This window comes from Crinia signifera, chromosome 12 (genome assembly GCF_055691185.1).
Source record: "Crinia signifera chromosome 12, ASM5569118v1, whole genome shotgun sequence".
NCBI lineage: Eukaryota > Metazoa > Chordata > Amphibia > Anura > Myobatrachidae > Crinia > Crinia signifera.
The window spans coordinates 21942090-21968078 of NC_139228.1; the positions used below are offsets into that span (position 1 = coordinate 21942090).

The following is a 25989-nucleotide window of genomic DNA, read 5'->3' on the forward strand; positions in this document are numbered from 1 at the left end:
TCTACCCAGGTCCAGCCCGTGTTCTACCCTGGTCAGGGCCTGGGTACAAGTCCCGTGTAAAGGGACACAGGTTAACCCCTTTTACACCGCCGCTGACCCTGGTCCATGAGGGGAAAAAAAGGGGTAAGCTAGTTTGGTAAACTTAAAAGTATTAGGTTCTGTTTTTCCCCAAGGTAAGTATGTGCGTAATTGTCATGCCATCAGCAAATGTTTATTATACTCTGCATCTATCTTATATCTGTTAACAGTCATTCATGTTATCAGTCCCATCTAGTAGTCAGCACAGAAGTACTGTAGTCCAATTGTGACCCTAACTGCCAACCATAGCAAGGTTCTCGGTGTATTCTGGGTAAGAGAAAGCTGTCAGGAGCGATTTTTATTACCCTCCTGATCCCAGCCAGACAACACACGTGCTCATCCTTGGTTTAGAATCCGACGGTAAGAAACTCTGACCTTTAGATCTGCCATCCTATCTTTGCCTATTGTAATTGCATTTTATTATTTGTATTTTTTTTACAGTTTTACCACAATTTCCTCTAACAAACGTAACTTTTCAGATCATCACAACTAATTGGGATTATTGAGAAGTTGAGGTACAGATGGAGACAGCCTCTGCCAGCCCGCCAGCGCAACATATCCATAGCATAGGGCATGGCCGGTGATGTGTGAGCATCCCACTCTGAAAGGCGGTGGGGAGCGAGGGAGAGTGGGGAGCAAGCTGCAGGGCTTCCGCCAGAATAGGGCAAGACATGGCACGACAATAGGGCACACCCCAAGCAGACAGACACTAGATATATATATATCTATATATATATAGATATATATATATGTCTAGTGTCTGATTGTGTGTCTCTGAAACACTGCCATCTGTTGGCAGCGAGTGAAACTACATATTTTTTCTCTCACGCATACACAAACACAGAGGCAATCACAAGGTAGCAGACTAGCTTTCGAAGCAATTGCTTCGAGCGGGGTTACTAGTGTTAAATAAAATCTGATTGGCTGCTATACAGTAGGTAACATTTGCATTTCCACAAACCTGTTCTTTAGTAAATATATGGCACGGACTGGGATAATTCCAATATGTCCTATGTTACCAACCATGATATAGAAAAGGAAGTGCTGTATGCTTTATGGGGGTTTTCTGGTTAGTTACTGTGTATCTGAGAATATCTTTCCCCATGAACACATCTTACATCTTAAATATTTCAGAATAAATGTTTGAAAGTAGGAAATAAAGTAGGAAAACTGGGTCAGAGAATAAATGTGCCCATCGCCAGCACAAGGTGCTTCCTATCATTCTCTCTACGGCACAAAAACACTGTGTTGGTTGCTCAAAGTTTCTGCACCCTCTTATTTTAAGTCAGGCGCAGTTGTTTGAATTTGCATCTGTTGTGGTTGCCTAGGAACTAAGATGCTAATATAGCATCTGTCAATGTGCATAGTGTTGTATTCCTGCGTCACGGTCAGACCGCCCACTGTTTTTTGTCCATCTTTAGATGCACCGACAGGGCAGGTGTCGGAACTAATAACCAGGGCTTGCTGGAGGGTCTCGGTGGTGAGATTTGCCTGTTTCTTTAGATGCATCTGATAGAATCACCCCATACACCTCCATGCCAGTTTTCTTTGCTGTCATCCCAACAAAGTGTTCAAGTTTTCGACTATATTTATAAAAGCCATGTCACACTTGGCAGTTAACTTCTAATAACCATCTAATAGTGCTGGGTCCACTCTCACCTCTACTGAACCCTGGAGAAAAATTGCAGAGGGTCTGGAGGAGCGTGAGAGAACAAGGTGGATCATAGAGGTGCTTGAACCTTATTTTCTGATGGTAGATATTGTTTCTCATCCATTAGACTCCAGTGGAACTTGATTGAAAAAAAAAAAAAAATTGGTATACTCCGTGGGGTTACTGCTTGGTGTAATGTGTGGGGTTACCGCTTGGTGCAATGCATGTGGTTACTGCTTGGTGTATTGCGTGGCGTTACTGCTTGGTGTATTACATGAGGTTACTGATTGGTGTATTGCGTGGCGTTACTGCTTGGTGTATTACATGAGGTTACTGATTGGTGTATTGCGTGGCGTTACTGCTTGGTGTATTACATGAGGTTACTGATTGGTGTATTGCGTGGCGTTACTGCTTGGTGTATTACATGAGGTTACTGATTGGTGTATTGCATGGGGTTATTGCTTTGGTTTAATGCGTGGGGTTACTGCTTGGTGTAATGCATGGGGTTACTGCTTGGAGTAATGTGTGGGGTTACTGCTTGGAGTAATGCGTGGGGTTACTGCTTGGAGTAATGTGTGGGGTTACTGCTTGGTGTAATGCCTGGGGTTACTGCTTGGTGTAATGCCTGGGGTTACTGCTTGGAGTAATGCGTGGGGTTACTGCTTTGTGTAATGCGTGGGGTTACTGCTTGGTGTATTGCGTGGCGTTACTGCTTGGTGTATTACATGAGGTTACTGATTGGTGTATTGCGTGGCGTTACTGCTTGGTGTATTACATGAGGTTACTGATTGGTTTAATGCGTGGGGTTACTGCTTGGTGTAATGCGTGGGGTTACTGCTTGGAGTAATGTGTGGGGTTACTGCTTGGAGTAATGCGTGGGGTTACTGCTTGGAGTAATGTGTGGGGTTACTGCTTGGTGTAATGCATGGAGTTACTGGTTGGTGTAATGCATGGGGTTACTGCTTGGTGTAATGCATGGAGTTACTGGTTGGTGTAATGCGTGGAGTTACTGGTTGGAGTAATTTGTGACATCAGCCATCTGCATCGAGGATGCATGTGCATGCCGGAATTCACAGGAATACGTCCGGCATTTCTATGGGTGCGCCCACCATTCTTGTACATGATTAATGTATTAAGACTCTGTTAATATTATAACAGCTAGCTTTGCTAATTTAACTTATCCACAAAATGTGTTGTGTGCTCAGCATTTAAAAGACAATAGACCACAGGCTCTCAAAGTCGGTCCTCAGGAGCCCACACAGTGCATGTATTGCAGGTCTCCTCACAGAGTCAAGTGAAATAATTATCTCCACCTGTGGATCTTTTAAAATGTGTCAGTCAGTAATGCATTCACCTGTGCACCTGCCGGGTGACCTGGAAAACGTGAGCTGTGTGTAGGGTTACCAAATCATCCCTTTAATCCGGGACACATATTAATTACACAGGTTCTGTGGCAGTTTAAAATCAGGTGAAATAGATTTTTGAGGTGTGGCAGTTTAAAACAAGGTGAAAGCCAGGGTACTTGTTTCCTAGCACGGCCACACCGATTTACATCGGGGTGGTCGTGTCGGAAAAATCGGGTCGATCGCATCGCATGCGATTTGGTCGCATGCGATGCGATCGACGCGACCGACCGATTTTGGACCCGATTTTTTTTTTTAATGAAATGTAAATCGGGTCCCTGGGACCCGATTTTACATTGAATTCAATGTAAAATATTCCCAACCCCCCCTGTCCCAGCGTACACCCCACCCCACGATAGACGCCAACCCGAAGCGTGGCGAGCGCAGCGAGCCCGCGAGGGGCGGCGGTGCGCGTCCTCCGACCTTTTCATTCCCCTACTATCCACGTCGGCGTGGAGTTGAGAATAGAATAGTGTGGCGAGCGCAGCGAGCCACCAAGCCCGAAGCGTGGCGAGAGCAGCGAGCCCCGCGAGGGGACGCGTATAACTTCACAGGTATACGCGTCCCCTCGCGGGGCTCGCTGCGCTCGCCACGCTTCGGGCTCGGTGGCTCGCTGCGCTCGCCACACTATTCTATTCTCAACTCCACGCCGACGTGGATAGTAGGGGAATGAAAAGGTCGGAGGACGCGCACCGCCGCCCCTCGTGGGCTCGCTGCACTCGCCACGCTTCGGGTTGGCGTCTATCGTGGGGTGACGACGGGGACATCTATAATGTGAAATGGGTCATATTGGCCCATTTCACATTTTTCACATTTTTTCAAGATTTCAATGTTAAAAAATATTTGGTACATGTGAGTTATCCGGGCTGCCGATTTGGTCCTTAAGTTTGGTTAACTTAAGGACACCCGACCGACGCGATGCCCACGATTTAGCTCCAAATCGGGGGCATCGCGTCGGTCGTGGCCGTTATAAGGGGCCGCGACGCGATGCCCCCGATTTCCCATAGACAGTAATGTTAAAAGACACGATATCGGGGGCATCGCGTCGGTCGTGGCCGTTATAAGGGGCCGCGACGCGATGCCCACGATTTCCCATAGACAGTAATGTTAAAAGACGCGATGGACCCGATTTCCCATAGACAGCAATGTTAAAATAAAATTACAATGTGAAATTGGCCAATATGTTTTTAAAATAAATGTTTCATGGCCCCCCACCACCGTTAACGCCACCCCGCTATTGACGCCAACCCGAAGCGTGGCGAGCGCAGCGAGCCCGCGAGGGGCGGCGGTACGCGTCCTCCGACCTTTTCATGCCCTACTATCCACTAGGGCGTGGAGTGAGAATAGAATAGTGTGGCGAGCGCAGCGAGCCACCGAGCCCGAAGCGTGGCGAGCGCAGCGAGCCCCGCGAGGGGACGCGGACACCTGTGAAGCCCGCAAGGGCACGCGGAGACCTGTGAATTTGTCCGCGTCCCCTCGCGGGGCTCGCTGCGCTCGCCACGCTTCGGGCTCGGTGGCTCGCTGCGCTCGCCACACTATTCTATTCTCACTCCACGCCCTAGTGGATAGTAGGGCATGAAAAGGTCGGAGGACGCGTACCGCCGCCCCTCGCGGGCTCGCTGCGCTCGCCACGCTTCGGGTTGGCGTCAATAGCGGGGTGGCGTTAATGGTGGTGGGGGGCCATGAAACATTTATTTTAAAAACATATTGGCCAATTTCACATTGTAATTTTATTTTAACATTGCTGTCTATGGGAAATCGGGTCCATCGCGTCTTTTAACATTACTGTCTATGGGAAATCGTGTCGGAAATCGGGTCCATCGCGTCTTTTAACATTACTGTCTATGGGAAATCGTGGGCATCGCGTCGCGGCTCCTTATAACGGCCACGACCGACGCGATGCCCCCGATTTCGGGCGCGATGAAAATCGGCAGCCCGGATAACTCACAAGTACCAAATATTTTAACATTGAAGCCTATGGAAAAATCGGGGGCATCGCGTCGGGACCAATGTTAATGGTCCCGACCGACGCGATGCCCCCGATATTTTACCTTTCCCGACAAGATTTCAATGTTAAAATATTTTTTAACATTGAAGCCTATGGGGAAATCGGGGGCATCGCGTCGGTCGCGTCGGGACCATTGTTAATGGTCCCGACCGATGCGATGCCCCCGATATTGTCTCCTAGCCGGCAAAATGGACCTGATTTCAAAGGAAATCGGGTCCATCGTATGGATCGTGTACCTTAACTTAAAGGTACACGATCCATACGATTGTGGCCGTGCTAGGAAACAAGTACCAAAGCCAGCCACAGAATCTGTGTAATTAATATGTGTCCCGGATTAAAGGGATGAGTTGGTAACCCTAGCTGTGTGAGGGCCTGAGGACCGAGTTTGGGAACCCCTGAATTAGATTTAGCATTCAATAATCAGCTCTAATGCCCAAAAAATTTAAACTTTTTGCATAAATAGTTTTGCATGCAAAAATCTTTCAATTTATGTAGTAATTGGCTATGTCCACTTACAGTACATACCTATATTTTAAGTATAAACAGCTGAACAGTTACGCTTGGCACATAAAAGGTTATCTACAATGCAAACCCGCAGCGCATATGCTTTTTTTTATGAGGTCATGCATCTAATTTGTATATCAATTTTATATGGGTGGGTCAGGGTTTATCTTGTCAAACTGGGTCTCCAGTGATTGCAAATGGTTTCACCTGAGTCAAACAGTAAGGATTTTTGTATGTACATTTATGAACTTTGCATTGCCCTCACATGCTAAAAAGTGTGAGTTTGTTTAGTATAGCAACAGCTGCAGGATGTGTTACCTGAGTGGTTATGATGGAAGGACAGCAGGTGGCGTTGTCTCCTTAACTAACACTGTATTGTATCTGTACATTTTTAATATTAATAATAATAATGTTTGTTTGTTTGTTTTTTTTATAATAATACAGTTTTTTTTTATCCCACAATCTTTTCTGTCTGATTGATGTTTGAACAGACCAGTATACAACAGAAATGCATATAGAAATATGGAAAAAAAAATTTGGTTGATATATATATAAAACAATATATTATTATTATTATTATATATTATTCCCAATACTCCAATAAATGCCAATGAACCAATAACAATTACAAAACAATTATAAACAAATCCAAGGCTGCTCAACCACAATGGTCCCCGAGGGCTATGAGGACCAGTATCTACAATATTTTCCCCAATTGTGGTCTAGCGCCAATGGATTAACGACAGTCCATGTGTTCCAATGATTTCCACAGTAAAACAAATGAAGAATTCTTCACAGTATTGCTTTTAATAAAATCCTCAATGGAGATGCCAAACGACCCAACGCGTTTAGTCTAAAAAGACTTCATCAGGGGCACATTTAACAATCCTAAGGGTAAAACAGAGAATAGACAATCCTCCTTGCTATACTAGGGATCCTTCGTCAGGACCAATATATGATGATAGTCTACAACTGCTCCCGAATTGATGCTAGCAAACAAAATCTCCTTCTATCTTCTACCCTAGGAGGAGATAGAAGCTACAGAAGGAGATTTTGTTTGCTGGCATCAATTCGGGAGCAGTTGTAGACTATCATCATATATTTGTCCTGTTGAAGGATCCCCAGGATAGCAAGGAGGATTGTCTATTCACCGTTTTACCCTTAGGATTGTTAAATGTGCCCCTGATGAAGTCTTTCTAGACGAAACGCGTTGGGTCGTTTGGCATCTCCATTGTGGATTTTAATAAAAGCAATACTGTGAAGAATTCTCCATTTGTTTTATTGTGGAAAACATTGGAACACATGGACTGTCGTTAATCCATTGGCCCTAGACCACACTTGGGGAAAATAGTATTATATATGATCTCTTATATTGCTAAATGAAAATATATATGTTGAGAGAGAAACGCTTATATGAATCCCCCCCCCCCCCCCCCCCGAAAAAAATAATAATTTAATACTGATTTGAGTACAGTAGCCTACATTTAAAGTTTCTGCCCCAGGAGACGCATGGTGGGGGGGGATGGGGGTGGGAGCCACCCGCAAGTCCCAGAAGAGTATAGAGTAGAGTAACTTATTACAGACTTATCCCCAGCTAAGGGTATGGGTCATTGGGTTGACCCAATATAGATCGAATTGCCTTAGGTTGACACCTGAAATAGGTCTACATGGGTAAGGTCGGAAGGGCAACACAAGCGTTAGGTTGACAATGGGAAGGTCGACAGTCAAAAGGTTGACATGCACTCGGCACATTATTCTATTCACCCACCACACCGTTGTGGATGGTAGGGCATGAAATACCACCTGTCGGCACATGTCGGCAAAAAAAAGTGAAACACTCATGTCAACCTTTTTGACTGTTGACCTTCCCATTGTTGACCTAATGCTTGTGTCGACCTTCCAATCCTGTTGACCTTACCCATGTCGACCTATTTCAGATGTCAACCTAAGGCCTTTTGACCTTCAGTGGTCAACACAATGCATGTCAACCTTAATAGGGTCAACCTAATGACCTTAAAGCTAAAGCAATGCCATAAAATGGTTCTGATGGCAAAGACGGAACCTGTCTCTGACCATGAAGGAGTTAATATTCTTCCTGTTTCCTCACACTTAGTTGTCCGTGTCTGGTTTTGGCTGCAGGACAATAGTAATAATACGACACATCAGAGTTCATCACACGCATCCACTGAGTCAGTTCCTGCCCGAGCTGGTCATCTGCCGATGGCGAGGCTGACATACCGGCTTGAAAAGATATGAAAATGTGGGAGATAAATCCGGTGGCTGGGATCAGTGATCTGTGAGGTTTTCCTTTATGCTCAGATGCTGGGAATGTGCTTATCTTCCCCAAAACCAAAGAACAAGCTGGCATGGGAGGCGGCCTGTCTGGTTATTTATGACGGGCCAGTGAGCCAATGACATGCCATCTGTGGCCCTTCCCATGCAATTACATGTGTCTCTGAATGAGCCCTGCTTGTATGCTAAATAAGCTTTATTGGCTGCCGTATTTACTGGTAACAAATATCCTGAAAACAATTCGCCCCATGTCTTTTAGTCAATTCTACAGGAATACAGTTCATAAATGACTACAAGTTACATTTATGGTACATCTTGTTCTATTCATTTAAGGAGGCGTGAGACAATTTGGGCCAATTCATAGGTGCACGTTAGTCTCTCTTGCAGTCGGCTGTTGCTATTTTTAGCACTGTGGTATGCCCTGGATCTGCATGAGGGAATCGCTGTGCATGCTTGGGTCCTGATTCATAGTAGCCTAACCGTCCGCATCCTGCAGGAAGCTCCTGTTTCAATCATAAATCTCCTGCTGCCCTGCATTGTAATTCTAATCTCCCAGATTCTTCAAATTGTAAGAGCCCTACACACAGAGCGATATCCAGCCCCTTTCTGAGCATTTTTACATAATTTAATAAAATGGCTCAGAAAGTGGCTATCGGTGTGTGTGTGTGTGTGTTGCCCACACAGCGATACAGATCCGAGGCCCAGGGGGACCATGGTGTAGGACAGCACCGCTGTTTAAATTGAAAGTGATCGCTCAGAAGGCCCTGCACAACTCCGAATGTGTGGTTGGCTTCTGAGCGATCACTGAAGGCAGTGAAGGGTCCGGGGGCTCCTGCGGCAATGAAGGTACCTGGGCATCTGCCCGTGGTGGTGACTTCCATGTGGCTAAAGGATGAGGATTCTCCCCTGAACCAGGAGCTAGTCCTGCTCACGAGCCAGGAGCGGGCATGAGGAAATCTTTGCTCCTGATTGGCTGGTGGGTGGAACGAATTCCCGGTTCGGGGGAGAATGTCAACAAACATATTCTCGCTGCTGTCCCAGGTGTGTACCGGCTAAGAAGAGGATGAGATCTGCACTTGATGGCTTGGAAAGTATAATTTCCTTCCACAGGCACCCAAACGGATTCTACTGGACAAGGAAACCGAACTGTGGTGGACCTATAGGTATGAATAGTGTGTGTCATTGTAGTATGTAATAATACATTTCTGCTTTTATTACATGTCTGTGTTTTTTTTAAGTATTTTCATTGTTGTAGGACTACAAGTACCAGTGGGCCCTTTATTGCCCCACATGCTGGGACTTGTATCTGGTAGCTGGGACTTGTAGTTCCACAACAATGTAGAATAGTTTATTTAATTTGTAACACTCCAATCAGCCTGTTGCCCACTGCCCTGGGGCACCGGGGACAGCCCCGGGCTTCAGGTCGGGCAGGGGGTATCCTTGAGTGGGGGGGGGACTCCTTCATTAGAGGTCCCAGGAGTCCCTGTCTGGCCAGACCAGCCACAGGGATGAATGATTTGGCCAGGGGAACTTGCATAAAAAGTTTCCCCTGGCTGTGGCATTAACCTGTTGGCTGTTTGGGCCCGGTGCTGGTTGCCAAAATATGAGGGTCTCCTACTCATTTTGTCCCCCGTATTTTGGGAACCAGGACTGGCCCTTGACCCAACATTTTTGGCCCCTCAGGACTGGTTCTTTGAGCCCCGAGCTGGTTCTAGCATCGGGGAGGGGATCCCACGCCAATTTTTTTTATTATTATTATTATTTATTTATGGCATTTTTTACACTGGACAGCATTGTACGGATCACACTGATCCACGCAATGCTGCCACTCCATACGTATTTGGTGGCCGTATATACGGCTTCCAAATTCGTATATGACCCGTTACGGGTGCAAACGGCTATTACATTGGAAAATACAAATGAGAAAAATACGACAGCTTACTAAATTTTTCAAATTTCTCATTCATATTTTCGGGTTGTATACGGCCAATCCTGTTCGTACGGGGATCGACTGTAATAGTAAAAGATTTTAAATCTCTCATGGTGATTCTCCTATTATGGATCTCTGGCACAAATCTCTACGTGTATAGGACCCATAACAGGGGTACCACATAAGAGGGTGTCATTACAGAGTTTCTCTGCAAGGATAGTGATTTGCTGCAATCACTGTGATTTGCTGTAGCTGCTTAGGGGTAACAGCCGATGACTCTTATTAAACCCCCCCCCCCCCCCCCGTGTATGAACCCCTGACAGGAGGAAGAAACAGAAGGACATGATCACCCACAGGGGCAGATGTATTAAGTCTTAAAAATAGATAAATAAGAGGGTGATAAAGAATGATAAACACCCAGCCAATCAGCCCTTAACTGTAATATTATAGGCTGTTTTTCATAAATGGCAGTTAAGAGCTGATTGGCTGGAGGTTTATCACTCTTTGTCACTATAACATTTATCTTTTTAATGCTTAATACATCTACCCCACAGTGTCTTATCTGTGCTGGTGTACACTTATCCATAGCATACTGCTGCGGCTGCTAGTGAGTGACTTCGGTAAAGATTTTTTGCTATTAATCTTTCATCAGTTAAACACGTTTAATTGGAGAATCTGGTGACCATATATATTTGGCTAAGCTATAATGGTATAGAAAACAGCATATGAAATATAGGTAGTGCCTGCAATGTGCAGACAGTCCAGTATTTACAATATAATAATATTTAATATAGTGAAAACATAATTCTATGCTTAAGAATGAATTGCGTGCCCTGGATCAGAGTGCAGGAATCTATAGACGCTGTGCGCGCCCGGGATCTGAGTGCAGGAATCTATAGGCACTGTGCGTACCCAGATCTGAGAGCAGGAATCTATAGGTGCTGTGAGTACCCGGATCAGAGTGCAGGAATCTATAGATGCTGTGCGCGCCCAGGATCTGAGTGCAGGAATCTATAGGTGCTGTAAGTACCCGGATCAGAGTGCAGGAATCTATAGACGCTGTGCGTGCCCGGGATCTGAGTGCAGGAATCTATAGGTGCTGTGTATGAATCTATAGGCACGGTGCGCGTCGGGGTCGGAGTGCAGGAATCTATAGGCGCTGTGCATGCCCAGGATCAGTGTGCAGGAATCTATAGGCGCCGTGCGTGCACGGGATCTGAGTGCCGGAATCTATAGGCACTGTGCGTACCCAGATCTGAGAGCAGGAATCTATAGGTGCTGTGCATGCCCAGGGCCCGAGTGCAGGAATCTATAGGCGCTGTGTGTACCCGGGATCTGAGTGCAGGAATCTATAGGCACTGTGCGTACCAAGATCTGTGTGCAGGAATCTATAGGTGCTGTGCATGCCCAGGATCTGAGTGCAGGAACCTATAGGCATTGTGCAGCCCAGGATCTGAGTGCAGGAATCTATAGGTGCTGTTCATGCCCAGGATCTGAGTGCAGGAATCTATAGGCACTGTGCATGCCTGGGATCTGAGTATAGGAACCTATAGGCGCTGTGTGTGATCAGGATCTGAGTGCGGGAACCTATAGGCGCTGTGCGTGCCCAGGATCTGAGTACAGGAGCCTATAGGCGATGTGCGTGCCCGGGATCTGAGTACAGGAACCTATAGGTGATGTGCGTGCCCGGGATCTGAGTGCAGGAATCTATAAGCACTGTGCGTACCCTGCAAGCTCCTATAGGCATTTTAGAGCCATATGAAACTCAACTGCAAGTATGGGCGTACCTGTGTATGTAGTAATTTTAGATATCTTAAGGGCCCCTTACGCTTGTGAGATTTTGTCAGATTTGACCCAATTCACATGGATTGGGTTTAATTTATCTAACAAAATTTGATGTGCCTGTCTGCCCAAATCTTATGTGCCTGATGTGTAGGACCCAATGCACAATCCCGTGCCATTGGGTATAACCAAGAGATTGATCCTCCTGCACATAGGATAAATCTCGAGTCCATCAGGTCCAACTTGTTGGACAATAAGTTGGACAAGTGTAAGGGGGCCTTTACACTATGCAGCCTGGTGTAGGTCAGATGGGCTACATCCCGACTGCCTTCAGAAGATCAGTGTCTGAAACCAAAAAGGATGCCCATGATAATTTGTGCATTTGCTCCCTCCTTAGATGTCAGTGCAGGACCTGTAATCTGCCTCTGTACCCTGCCCCCCGCCCCTCATCTCTATGTGTCCTGGGTGGTATTCGCAGCACAAGTTCTGCTGTGTTCAGCAAGACCTGCTCTCAAAATTGGGCTTCACTTATTCTAAAGAAGAATACTATGAGCACGTTGTAATTTACAGGCTTTGGGTGGAGAAACCGGATATCGAGTACAGTGAAAAGAGTATAAAGGAGAGTTTGAGTTCTTACCCGTACGCCCATGAACTTGTCTTTTAGCACAATCCAAGACAGCAGGAACATGAAGGCTTTGTTGCAGCAGAAGAGAGCAGACACATCCGTGGCTGTCAGCTTCTTAAGAGCAAGTAAGTAGAGGTAATTAGTCAACGTCCATAGAATGGAGAAAGGCGCAGTCCTTTTAAGAAAGAGCTTCAACGTCAAACCATCTTCTCCAAAAATTCTGCTACATTCCCTGTGAGAAACAAAACACAAAAAGATTGTGTTCAGAAAAAGCGTCACATTGGTGTACACAAACATTAGTGTGGTTGTGTTACCCCCAGATCACAACACACTAGAATCTATAAAACAACAATGAAGTTGCTTGTTACAGCCCCTATATAGCACTGACCTTACTCGGGATAGGGTCACTAGGTGGACAATGTGATTGTCGACATACATTAGATCGACACATGAAATAGGTTGACGTGGTTAAGGTCGACAGGGTCCGTTTAAACACACCCCACCCAAATTTAACTTTTCACATGTTACATCTGCCCCACCTGCAGCGCAGCATGTTTTGGTCCATTATTGGCTTTTTGTATTGGCTAACAATGCTGAATCAGGCACAATAACCAGTGGCGGTTTTACCTATGGACTGCAGACCCCCGCACTGGTAAAATCCGCCACTGTAGTGAAGCCTCACTATGACGAACGTGACCAGCGGTAGCCCCCCTCCTGCAAAAAGGTACTAGCTGCCACTGACATTAACGCATGAGCTTTGACATATATTTTGCCAGTAAGGCCCTTATTCTAATTGAATCAGACGGATGTGTATTTTCGGACAGGAACCGAGTGTTCTTAGCCCTCACACCATCTGAATGTGGTAAGACGCCGTCCGAACAGACCGCGAGTGGATGTTTCATGTGAACACCTCCTCCATCTCTGGGAACCTCCCCTAACCTCCGATGGTCGCAGACCATCGAATGCTGGACCGAGTGGTCAGGCAGCACCGAGTGCTCCAGACCACTCGGGCATTTCTCCATGCAAAAGCAGGGATATGGGCGGGCATCCGGCATCTGGCTATGTCATATGTCCGCCCCCCACACGTGCGTCACGGCTGGATTACCATACGTACGCCCAGCATTTTCATGGGAACGCCCATGAAACGCGGGGCGTACGCATATGGTAATGAGCAAAATCAGCCCTTCACGCCCCTCTCCACCCCCTGCTCGGATGGTTCCGTACGATCATTTTCTGCACGGATCTCACTCCGTGTTCGGACATGTGAGGCATTCGCACATGCGCAGATACGCCTCTGCACATGCGCAAACACCAACCATCGGCCGTCCTTCCGCATTCGGAGCCATCCGACTCAATCAGAATTAGGGCCTAAGTGACTAAGCGCATAAACAGCAGATAACTGTGACAGCTAGGCAGAGACGCTGACAAATCCACATCTTGTTTTCAGCATAGGGGCCTATAAATAATGAATATAAATCTTATTGTAAAAGTCACTTGTCCACAGTATGGCCATATCCCCGGGATATCCTAGCGGCAAAGTTGGGTCATCACTAATTGTGTCAGTGGTCCTGCTCCGTAGCAGTGTTGACCCATTTGGCTACAAATCATGCCATCAAGCCTCAGCCCGCATCACCGGGACATGGGTGGAATGCAGGAGTGAGACCACTTGGACAAACCTCTTAGTGCAGGCATGTCCAAACTGTGGCCCTCCAGCGGTTGTGAAACTACACATCCCAGCATGCCTTGACATAGTTTTAGAATTCCCTAATAGCAAAATATTGGCAAGGCATGATGGGTTACCATGGGCAACGTCTCTAAATGCCCGGTTCTCTGCTGTATAGAAAGCTTGATACATCTTCTACAGCGTTCCCCAGGCACTATGGGCCTTATTCTAGTTCACTCTTTCGGACCAAAATCCTTCTTAGATGGACAAAACCATGTGCACTGCAGGTGGGGCAGATGTTACTTGTGCAGAGAGCGTTAGATTTGGGAGGGGTTTTACTTTTCAAAGTGAGGTCAGTGTAAAAATAAAGCAGTCTATTTTCCCTGCACAGAAACAAAATAACTCACCCAAATCTGATTCTCTCTGCACATTTTACATCTGCCCCCCTGCAGTGCACATGGTTTTGTCCATCTAAGAAGGATTTTGTCAGAATGAGTGAACTAGAATAAGGCCCTATGTAGGAGAGGTGCTGTAACACATAGCAACAAATCTGTTGCTTTCTTTTATTTTCTAACTCGCACTAAAAATAATATATCTCATTTAATTGGTTGCTGTGATTAATATTTCATTTTACACAGTTGCTGGCAATTCTGTGCCCCACAATTTATAAGTTAAATGCTTCTTAATATATTCTATACATATAACTCTTCAATGTTTTTCCATCCATTTGAATCATTTGTTAAACAAGTGGAAAAAAAGGGGAATAAACAAAGTGTAATGTATCTGTCTCTGCGAGCCTCGCACTGCCGCCAGACTTCACCGGCTGAAATCACTCGTCTGTTTTCTCAAGGGGTCTTCTGCAGTGTCTCCAAACCTTAAATACTAGTAGCTAATTGGTGCTAACACAGACACTTGTTTTGCAGCACAGTGAAGTGTCACGCTGACTGGAGATAAAAGCTACAGAGGCAATGCAGACAATTGAAAATGTAACAGATAATGCAACAAAACAAACATTAATGAATAGCTTATCTATATTATTTGATTACTATAACCATAACAAGGCATTTGAATAATAATAACATTTAATAACAAGTTCAGTTTCCACAAATCTTATTACTAATGCCCTTTGGTGTACTAGGGGAAACTTCCGCTCCCTTGCAAAACCTGAGTGGCATTACTAATACCCCTTTCACGGATTCAGTATTGAATCCCGGCGGTCGGGATCCCGGCGTTCAGAATCCCGACGCCGGAATCCCGACAGCCGAAATGCCGACAAGGGGGGGACGTGGATCGCCCCCCCCTTGCGGGCTCGCTGCGCTCGCCACACAGCGGGCCCGGTCGTGGACACCCACGGAGGGATAAAGTGTCGGCATTTCGGCGGTCGGGATTCCGGCATCGGGATTCTGAACGCCGGGATCCCGACCGCCGGGATTGTAACTGCATCCCCCTTTCACAACAGAAAATGCAGGCACTTACCCGGGAATATAGTCCCTGGATCATGCAGGGACATTTTCGGGTTGGCCCTTTTCACACCAGCCTAGTCCCTGCATTTTCTGGTGTGAAGGGGCAGGCAGCGGGAGGTGGGGTTGTGGGTGCAGCGGGCAGTCCGGAACAAGACGGATACAGGGGGAGGCAGGTATTACCTGGGCAGCGTGAAGCGCCCGTGGGCTGTGGGTGCAGTGGCGGAGTTGGCAGTGTCCGGGAAGGGGATACGGTCATTAGGTCTACAGCAACTAGGTCGACAAGCATTGGGTCAACACCACTAGGGCGACAGGCAACAAGGTTTAGGTCGACATGGGTCAAGGTCAAAATGTGTCTAGGTCCACATGGGTCTAGATCGACAGGTCATTAGGTCGACACAAGCATTAGGTCAACATGGGCAAGGTCGACATGGGGGTTTTTGAGCCGACATGTGCCGACAGGTTGTATTTCACGCCCTACCATCCACTAGGGCATGGTGAGAGAATAAAATAGTGTGCCGACCAAAGCGTGGCACCGTGCTCGAAGCATTGTGAGCGAAGCGAGGGGTTGCGGTGCACTTTAAACTGTGTCCATGTCGACTGTGTTGACATTCGGGTCAAAAAAACTGAAAAACTGCATGTCAACCTTTCGACTGTCGACCCTGCCCATGTCGACCTAATGCTTGTTTCTACCTAATGTCCTGTCGACCTAGACCCATGACGACCTAGACACAGTCGACCTTGACCCATGTCGACCTAAACCCATGTCGACCTTGCTGCCTGTCGACCTAGTGGTGTCGACCCAATGCTTGTCGACCTAGTTGTTGTAGACCTAACAACCCACACCCCCGGGAAGAGCTGAGTGAGCGGACACTGCGGTGAGCGGTGGCAGAATTTGAAAGCGAGCACTCTCAGCCAATCAGCGTCTGGCCTATCTTTTGAATTTTAAAATTCTGCCACCGCTGTCCGCAGTGTCTGGGTGGTGGGGGGCAGCCAGACTCTAATAGTGCAAAGCTTATTCTGCAGCATCAGGTGGGGTAAGTTCCAGGGAGAATCCGACTCATTTATACAATGGATAAAGCATACAGCTAAAATATAGCAGATTCATCTGAGTATAGGCGATTTGTTTGTCACTGTTATCTTACATTTGCAGCTTGTAAACAAAACCAGGTACTTATGAGTTATCCGGGCGCCCGATTTCTAAATCGGGTCGGATCGGGCACATCGCATCGCATCGCATGCGACCATCGGATGCGATGCGATGCGATGCGATGACCCGATTTTTCCATAGGAATCAATGTTAAAATGGACAGAGTCCATTTTAACATGGAATTCAATGGGAAAAAGGGGTCCTTTTCATACCCCTACTATCCAAGTGGGCATGGAGTTGGATATAAACCTGTGGCGAGCGTAGTGAGCCACCGAGCCCGAAGCGTGGCGAGCGTAGCGAGCCCCGCGAGGGGACATAGAATACCGTCCCCTCGCGGGGCTCGCTTCGCTCGCCACGCTTCGGGCTCGGTGGCTCGCTACGCTCGCCACAGGTTTATATCCAACTCCATGCCCACTTGGATAGTAGGGGTATGAAAAGGACCCCTTTTTCCCATTGAATTCCATGTTAAAATGGACTCTGTCCATTTTAACATTGATTCCTATGGAAAAATCGGGTCATCGCATCCGATGGTCGCATGCGATGCGATGCGATATCGCATCGCATCGCATCTGATTGTATGCCTTAACTTAAGGCATACAATCAAAAAATCGGGCGCCCAGATAACTCATAAGTACCCAAAACCATTGTCAGGTGCATTTCTCCTGTAGCATTTACTCAGTGTCACTAGAAGGAATGAATCGCCACTGCACTGCAATACATTAACTGTTCTTCACACGTAATGGCAATTATCCCCGGTAATCCAAAGGCTGTATTGTGTAAATTTGCTTTACAACGTACAAAAGAAAATTGTGTTATCTGCTCTTTCCTGTAGGTGCTGATGTCCAGTTTTACATCTTCCCCATAGTAATTCCATGAGGGCCAAACTATTAACATGTAATTAGGTGCTGAGTCTGTGCATGCAGTAACATCTGGGAGCAGGGAGAGCTACTTAACCTGTCCAAACTGACATGTGCAGTGCATGAGCCATCCTAATTGGATGCTCTACTGCTGAGGTCCAATCACATGCTGAGTAAATCTGAAGTCTCTCTGCCCCTTCTTCTGTATCCAACTGTCCTGGGGTTTAAATTTACTAAGCATCGGGCTCTTGGACCGGTCCTGGTTCTAAAAATACAGGGGAAAAAGATGAAGGGGTCCCTTGTATTTTTAGAGCCAGCGCTGGGCTCCACTAGCTGGGAGATAGCGCCACAGCCAAGGGACACACTGATATTGGTTGCTGTGGATGAAGCATTATCCCATCTAACTGCACCACCCAGGCCAGGATTCCCAGGGGAGTGGAGACTGCTGTCCCAATAAAGCCCCCCACTCCCCCCTCCAGGGCACCCAAGGCCTGGGCTGAAGCCCAGGGTTATCCCCTGCACCCTTGGCTGTGGCTACTGAGTTGATAGCACTTCAGTTTGGGCCTTATTCTGATCGGTGCGGATATTCCCGCATGCGGACGGACCGCCGATGTTGATCGTCTGCGCATGTGCAGAGGTCACTCTGCGCATGTGCAGGCGATTTCGCCGCACGGATTCTTTATACGCCGCACAGGGGGCGTAGAGGGGCGTGAGGGGCTACTTAGCCTCATTACCCTATGCATACGCCCCGCGTTTCATGGGCGTTCCCATGCAAACGCGGGGCGTATGCATGGTAATGAGGCCGTGACGCGTGGGTACGGGGCGGGCATCGCCGGATGTCAGCTGCCCGCCCCCATACATGATTTCACACGGACAAGTGTCCGTGTGGTCTTGTGTTGCGGGACCTGGTGGAGCGTGCGGCCCTGCATTCGATGTTCGGCGACCATCGAATGCAGGGGCTGCTCCCAAGACGGAGGAGGCGTATCCCCGTCCAATTTCATGCGGATCGCCACATATCCGCGTACGGACGGCAGGTGGCGATCCGTATGGAAGGCGGGGATTCGCCTGCACGGTTGCGGCCGCATATTCTGATCGGGCCGCACCGATCAGAATAAGGCCCTTTGTTTGGTGTATAAAATAACATTATTTAGACCTGATTTTGTTCTCAAAATGGACAGAACCATACTGCACTGCAGGTGGGGCAGATGTAACCTGCAGAAAGAGTTAGATTTGAGTGGGGTGTTTTCAAACTGAAATCTAAATTGCAGTGTAATAATAAAGACAGTATTTACCCTGCACAGAAACTATATAATCCAGCCAAATCTAACGCTCTGCACATGTTACATATGCCTCACCTGCAGTGCAGCATAATATTGGCCATTTTGAGTTTGTCCTGCGATCAGGTCTGAATTAGACCCATTGGGTGGTATTCAAGTGTTATATCGCACCCGATCTCAAGTCTAAAGTGTCGGGAGACTGTGGGGTGATATTCAATTGATCTTTTTCTGGCGCAGATCACGCTCATTGTGGTCAGGTTTAGTCACCTGTTCCTACCTTTCATCTCACCCCCCCAGAGGTGAAATGCTGGTGAAAAACAATTGAATACCACCCATTGTCATTTACAGGAGGACTACAGGTTCCAGCAACTCTCTCAGTGTCTGCGTCTTGTGTTTTTTTATATATATATATTTCTTTTACAGCGGGCTAGAGACAATGGGTACTTCTGGTTCTCCACATACCAGCATGCGGGGCGGCTTGCTGGGATCTATAGTTCTCCTGTTTTTCTTGTGTGTGTAATCAATACACACATCTTTTATTTTTTAAAAGGTTCAGTTAGAAATATCACACAAGCCCCGTACACACGGGGGAGATATATTGCTGACCAATATATGGCTGAGCAAGATATTGCTCAGTTTCTCCTTTTCATCAGCGACCAGAGATGGTCGCTGATGAAAAAGAAACTGCCGGGGGAGCCCGGCAGTGGTAATCAGCTGGTCGCAGGAGCATGTTCCTGCGACCAGCGATCACTACAGGGGGAAAAACGGGAGCGTGCACCCAGCGATATATCGCCGGTGCATACTCCCATCACGGGCAATATGGTCGCTTAGCGACCATATTTCCCGCGATATTGTACAAAATCGCCCCCGTGTGTACGCACCTTTAGAACTAAATTGATCACACTAGTGTTATTATGTCTTGTAAAGAATTTGTTGCTGAAAAACAAAACTTGATTATAAAATATTTAGGAGCAGAATCATTTAGCCGCGACGGCCGCCAAACAGGTTCTGGCAGCTTTACGGAAAATGTCTTCAGAGACTCTCGGCTAATTGAATCTACCCAATTGTTACTACGTATTTATTAATTCCCTGTAAGCAGACTTTCTGGGGTTTGGTTTGGAAGAGGATTAGAGGCTCATAATGCAGCCAAATTCTGATGAGAAATAACACCCTGACTTCAAGCAAGAAGAACGAGCGACTGGCATCAGTCAGGGGCGTAAATAGACATTCGTAGGCCCCATAGCAAAAGTTAGTAAGGGCCCCCTATTTAGCAACTGATATATAGCACATATAACCTAAACTTTAAAGATGGCCCCCTTCAGCTCTGGGCCCTATATGCAGCTGCACCCCTTGCACCTATGGTAGTTACGCCCTTGCATCAGTTTATATGATCTCTACATTTTACCTAGTTCTGTCTGTTCCTGAAGACAGAATACTCACTGTACGATGACAGATGTGTGTCGCATATTTATATACTGCAGATGGCAATGTGTGTACCTGTGGTTAGGGTGCTAGTGATCAGCAGAATGATCTATAAACAGCAATTGCAATGGTGACATCTACAGTCAATATGCAATACTGCACTTCATTAATAATTGCAAGTAAATTCTGTTCTATTCACATTGTATCATATAAGTACATTGCTCACTGCAGCTCTACTTGGTTACGGTACAATTGCATACCTCCCAACTGTCCTGCTTTTCTCGGGAACGTCCCGGGTTTTGGGGCCGTGTCGCATGGGGGGGGGTCGCAGTTGGAAGTCCCCCTAGCCTGAAGGGGATAGGCACAGCATCTATTCAGCGATGCAGAGGCGTGGCCTGATGTCGCTGCATCCCTGTGAGGCCGCTCCCCCTTTCCACATGCCTTGCCCCTTTTTCAGCCGCGTGAGTGTCCCAATTGGATAGATGTTGGGAGGTATGTAATACAAGATGATTTGTCTAACTGTCTTTGGTTATCAGCTGTTCAGAAACTGGACATCAACTTCCATCTCCTAAGGGCTATTTCACACGCTCCGGCTCCTGCCGGGCGGCTAAATCCCACACGGTCAAAAGCCGTGCTGCACACAGTAGTTAATAATGGACACGATTGTGTCTATTCACACGGGATGGCCACGGCCCGGCCGCCCGGTTGCAGCTGGATCCCACCACTGGAAAACATGGCTGCCGGGCTGTGGGCATCCCCACCATTCTAAACTTCTGTGTGAGGCACAGCTTCTTGGTCGTGCAGGGTTTTCGCCGCCCGGCAGGAGCCGGAGTGTGTGAAATAGCCCTAACCCTCACCACCTAACCTACCCACCCTGCAGCCTTTTTCTAACCCCCCCCCTTCTAAATGCATAACTCTACCCCGCCCCCTGTAGCCTAACTAGTCCCCCCTAGTGCCTATACCTAAGCCCCCTTCCTAGTGCTCCACAGTATACTTACTTTCCATATCCCAGCAGTCAGGATTTTGCCACCAGCTTCACAATTGATGCCGGTATTCCCAGAGGTAGTTGGGATGTCGATATTGGTATAGGGATTGTCCTGATTGTTGGGATGCTAAATGCCCCCCACACTTACACTTTACACATTCCCATATATTAGTATTAGAGAGATTCCATCACAAAAAAAAAACCTTTGTATTTCATTTTACAATTTTCCAAAATAAAATCCACTGAAGGTTTGCAAACGTCATTGGCAATGGCATCACCAGAGTGTCACCCTCTGAGGGGTGACACCAAAATGGCGGCTCCCTCTAAGATAAGAGTCAGGAGCTGGATGCTGTACTGAAGGCAAGCACAAGATGTCACTGACTACACTGACGTCTCTGGTTATTGTTTTTTTAGTTACTAGGGGCATGTATTATCTATTAAAAACAAGGCAGAAGGGTTTCTGTTCCAGTCCACATAGTGCAGGCATGTCCAAACTATGGCCCTCCAGCTGTTGTGAAACTACAAGTCCCACAGTTGCCACAGTTTTGGTATTAGGCATACTTGCCGACTTTTTAAAACTCCGTTTTGGGAGAAGCCCGGAGAGGAGTAAGCCCATAGAGGAGTGAAAGGGAGGCGGGAAGAGGCTACGTTGTGGGGGCGGGGCAAGGCTGATGTCACTAAGCCCCATGACCGACACCAGCATCAATTTGCAGGTCCGTGGATGGTGGGTGGGGCTAAAATAATGCAAAATGACGTGAAACGCATCATTTTAGCCCCGCCCCCTCCCCGCAGACCCGCAAAATTCGGAGCTTTAAACCGCAGGAAAGGGGGAAGCCGGGGCTGTAGGGAAAATGCGGGAGACTTGCCCACCTTACCGGGGGGCTGGGAGGGGGACCCGATTTGTAGGCAAGTCTGGTATTAGGGGAAGCTAAAACTATGGCAAGGCATGCTGGGATGTGTAGTTTCACAACAGCTGGAGTATTTGGCCATGCCTGATGGTAATCTGCAGTTATTTGAATGGAGTTACTGGTGACAGACGGGTCAGATATCTTTTAAGCCAGTAAGTAACATTTATATGTTGTTTAATCCACAGAAAACAGCTTCCTATTGTAACAGGCTTGCCTACCCTCCCAGAATGGCCGGGAGCCTCCCAAAAATCGAGTCTGCCTCCCGGCCCCCCGGTAAGGTGGGCAAGTCTCCCGCATTTTCCCTACGGGAAGGTGATCAAGTCTCCCGGTTTTTGTTCACAGCCCCCGCTCCCCCTATGCCCGCTGGATTAATTAGCGCAAATCGCGGGTCCGTGGTGAGGGGGCGGGGCTTAAATGGCGCGACCATGGCATTTTGCATCATTTAAGCCCCGCCCCCTCGCCGTGGCCCACGAATCTCTGAGTTTTTCCTACATGGGGAGGCGGGGTAGAGTGATGTCAGGTGAAAGTAAAAGTAGGCAAATATGTATTGTAACCCTCAGTGCTATGCTGCCAGTGAACAGACACCTGAACTATACCAATGTCATCAGCCCGAGACCGTGAACTACAGCCCCCAGAATGCAATGGGTTGGTACAGGGAAGTGTGAAAATGGGCACAGAGCCTAAAAACAACAACAGTTGTCAAATAGTGGGACAGATGTACTAAGCCCTGAAGAGTGATAAATTGGGGAGAGATAAACTATCAACCTATCAGCTCCTGTCATTTTCCAAACCATATTTTCAAGCCTGTAACATGGCAGTTAGGAACGGACTGGCTAGTACCTTATCTCTTTCCGCTTCATCACTCTCCAAGGCTTAATACATCTCCCCCTGTGAATCCGAGAACATGTTGGTTGGATCCGGCCTGGTATTTGGAACACGGTTCCAATTCGGGTCAGATCCAGGATTTTTCCTGTTTACACTGCAGTGCCAACCCCCAGAGTAAAGGGGGTGGTGCTTGGAGATGTCCCGGATACACAAGGTAAAAACACGGGTTTTTGCCTCGGTGTAAAAGGGGTATAACAGAACCACTAATACAACACAGAAATACCAGTAATAAATGCTATAATGGGTGTGGTCTCGCTGCATGGGGCGTGGTCTTGTAGGGAAAGACTATCTTCCACCCCCACCCAGTAATACTCCTGGCACCATATTATTACAGTATGCCCCACATAGTAATGCCCATTCACATTTATATTGAAAATGATCCTAGTGGTTGAGACCACTACCTCCCGCTACATCTTGATTCTGACTTCTCTCTCCCCCTAATGGAGGCCTGGGGCTATTGCAACAGCAAATTCAAGGCACTAGATCAGTGGTGGCCAACCTGTGGCTCTTGAGCCTCATGCGGCTCTCCCCCTTGTAAAGTGCGGCTCCTGCTCCCACTGCTGCCCACCGTCTGTCCCAGTCCCCCCTGCTGCCGGTTCTCTGAATCCGTTCTCCTTCTGAGGGGAGGAGAGAACGCATCGCGCATCTCTCCTACCCCTTACTGTGCATCCTTGTGACTGGGCCGTCCGCCAAGCAGAGCTCGTGGGCCAGCAGCCAATCAGGAGCCGGCCAGTGAGCTTTGATTGGTGGGTGGCCCAGTCACAGGGAAATGAGGGGGAAGGAGACGCGCGGTGTGTTGTGCTCTCCTCCCATCGGTGACATGACAGGAGGACTGCAAGGGGACACCAGACTGTCCTCTCGACACCTGGCAGCAGCAGCAACAACAGTGAGTGCTGCTGCTGGGAAATTTGCACTGTGGGGGCATAGCAGTTTGTGGCACTGTGGGGGCATAGCAGTTTGTGGCACTGTGGGGGCATAGCAGTTTGTGGCACTGTGGGGGCATAGCAATTCGTGGCACTGTGGAGGCATACCAGCTTTTTGGCACTGTGGGGGCATACCCGGTACTGTGTGGTGCATACCTGGGGCATATGTGTATCTGGCACTATTGGGGGCATATGTATATATGGCACTGCACTATTGGATGCATATTTGTATCACACCCACCCAAGGGGTCAAAATAGACTACGCCCCTTTTTTTGGCGCATGCGCCTTCGGCGCGTGCATGATGTCGGCTCTTTAGCTTGACTACCGATATTTTTCGGCTCTTTACCTCTGACCGGTGGGCCACCCCTGCACTAGATCATGTAATTTCAATGCGACTTTCAAAGTCCTTATACTGTATGTCAAACCAGTGGACTCGTCATGGGTGTATAACAATCAGTGATAATCACCCACCTGATTTTTTGAAGCAGCGACTGCTTCTCTTGTGCTGTTGCTAGGTGACCCGAATAATACACCGGGAAAAACATAATGTTCCAATTGGTGGAGAACCACGTCATAAAGAATGGGCAGTAGAAGTTCTTGTATGTGATTTTTACTATCTGGGTGGTTCCAACCCAGGAGGACGACACTGATAGGATAATCAGTAATCCCCAGACAATTTTAAGGAATGTAGAAGTACATGACTGACATCGGGATTTCTCATGGTTTTCTGGATTATTCTCTTGATTTGCTTGTGCTCCTTCTCCGCCTGAAATAATAATAAAAAAATATATTATATATACTTCAATCGTATCATTTCATTAGGTTGTCAGATCTAAAAAATAGGATTAAATTAAAACTTTTTATTTTAAACATTTTAATATTTTATCTTTACTATATTTTGTGTTTTTTATATTATTATTATTATTATTAATAATAATAATAATAATTAATTTGCTTTTAGATTTTTTTTTTTTAAGTGTGGGAGTAATCCAGAGCACACACAGGAAGGACATGCAAACTCAACACAGATATTATTATTATTATTGCTATTATTATCATTTATTTATATGGCGCCACAAGGGTTCCGCAGCGCCTGGCAATACATAGATGAGCAAAGAACAATACAAGAAAGATTGTGATTTACAGTACAAATGTAAATAAGGACAAGTACATAAAAAAGTAAATAAAAAAGACAGTTGCAGCAGTGGACACTGATGCAATTATAACAGTGGCAGAGATATATTCTAAGAAAAGCACATGAGGAGAGAGGGCCCTGCTCATTAGGGCTTACATTCTAAAGGTACGGGGCAGACAAACTGGGGTGACAAAGCTGGGATAGAAGCAAACATAATCATAGGGTTAGGATGAGAGATGGTTGGATTTAATGAAGAAGTGGGTCTTGAGTCAGTGGCGAAACAATAGGACCGCAGACCCCACGGTCGCAAGGGGGGTTGGAGGGGGGAGCGCTGTGTAAGTGCAGGCATCGGGGGTCGCAAGGGGTCTGCTGTGCTGCATCCGGGACCCGCAGATTTCCCTGTCTGCGTAGCGGTCCCGGCTCCCCTCCTGCCCTGGCTTCTGCAGTGCTGAAATGAAAATGGACCATCATAAAATGTCCGCCCCCATACAGCAGACAGTTCTCTAAAACTATCTGCTGTATGGGGGTGGACATTTTGTGATGGTCCATTTTCATACCAGCAGAAGCCAGGGCAGGAGGGGAGCCGGGACCGCAGACAAAATCTGCGGGTCCCAGGCGCAGCACAGCGGAGGCTAAGGAACGGGGGCATGGGTGGCGGCGGGGGGGGGGTTGGTGGTGGGGTTTGTTATATTTACTGGGGGGGTACTGCCGAAATTCGGCGTGGGGGGTTTCCTTTTTACATAGTTACGCCACTGTCTTGAGTGCCCGTTTAAAGTTTTGTAGGGAGGTGGCAAGTCTAATAGGGAGGGGTAGAGAATTCCAGAGATACGGTGCACAATAGCCAAAGTCCTGGAGGTGGGAATGGGAGGAAGTAACCAGTTTGCAGGAGAGGTGACATGCATTTGTGGAGCAGAGAGGGCAGGTGGGAGTGTAAAGAGAGACAATGTCAGGTATGTAGGTGGGAGAGAACTGGGTGATGGCTTTGTAAGTGAGTGTAAGGAGCTTGAATTGTATTCTGAAGGGAAAGGGGGGCCAGTGCAGGGCTTGTAA

At 47.3% G+C, this 25989-nt stretch overlaps 1 protein-coding gene across 8 annotated transcripts in view; it reads right to left on the reverse strand.

The window, feature by feature from the left end:
* SLC35F4 (solute carrier family 35 member F4) overlaps positions 1–25989 on the reverse strand; it is a 125261-nt gene that overhangs the window by 12896 nt on the left and 86376 nt on the right. For all 8 annotated transcript variants that reach the window (XM_083167261.1, XM_083167260.1, XM_083167264.1 and 5 more), the window contains 2 exons: positions 24276–24570; positions 12286–12505 (listed from right to left, as the gene is read on the reverse strand). In XM_083167261.1, the coding sequence (XP_083023387.1) occupies positions 12286–12505; positions 24276–24570 (515 nt within the window). The remainder of the gene's footprint in view (positions 1–12285; positions 12506–24275; positions 24571–25989) is intronic.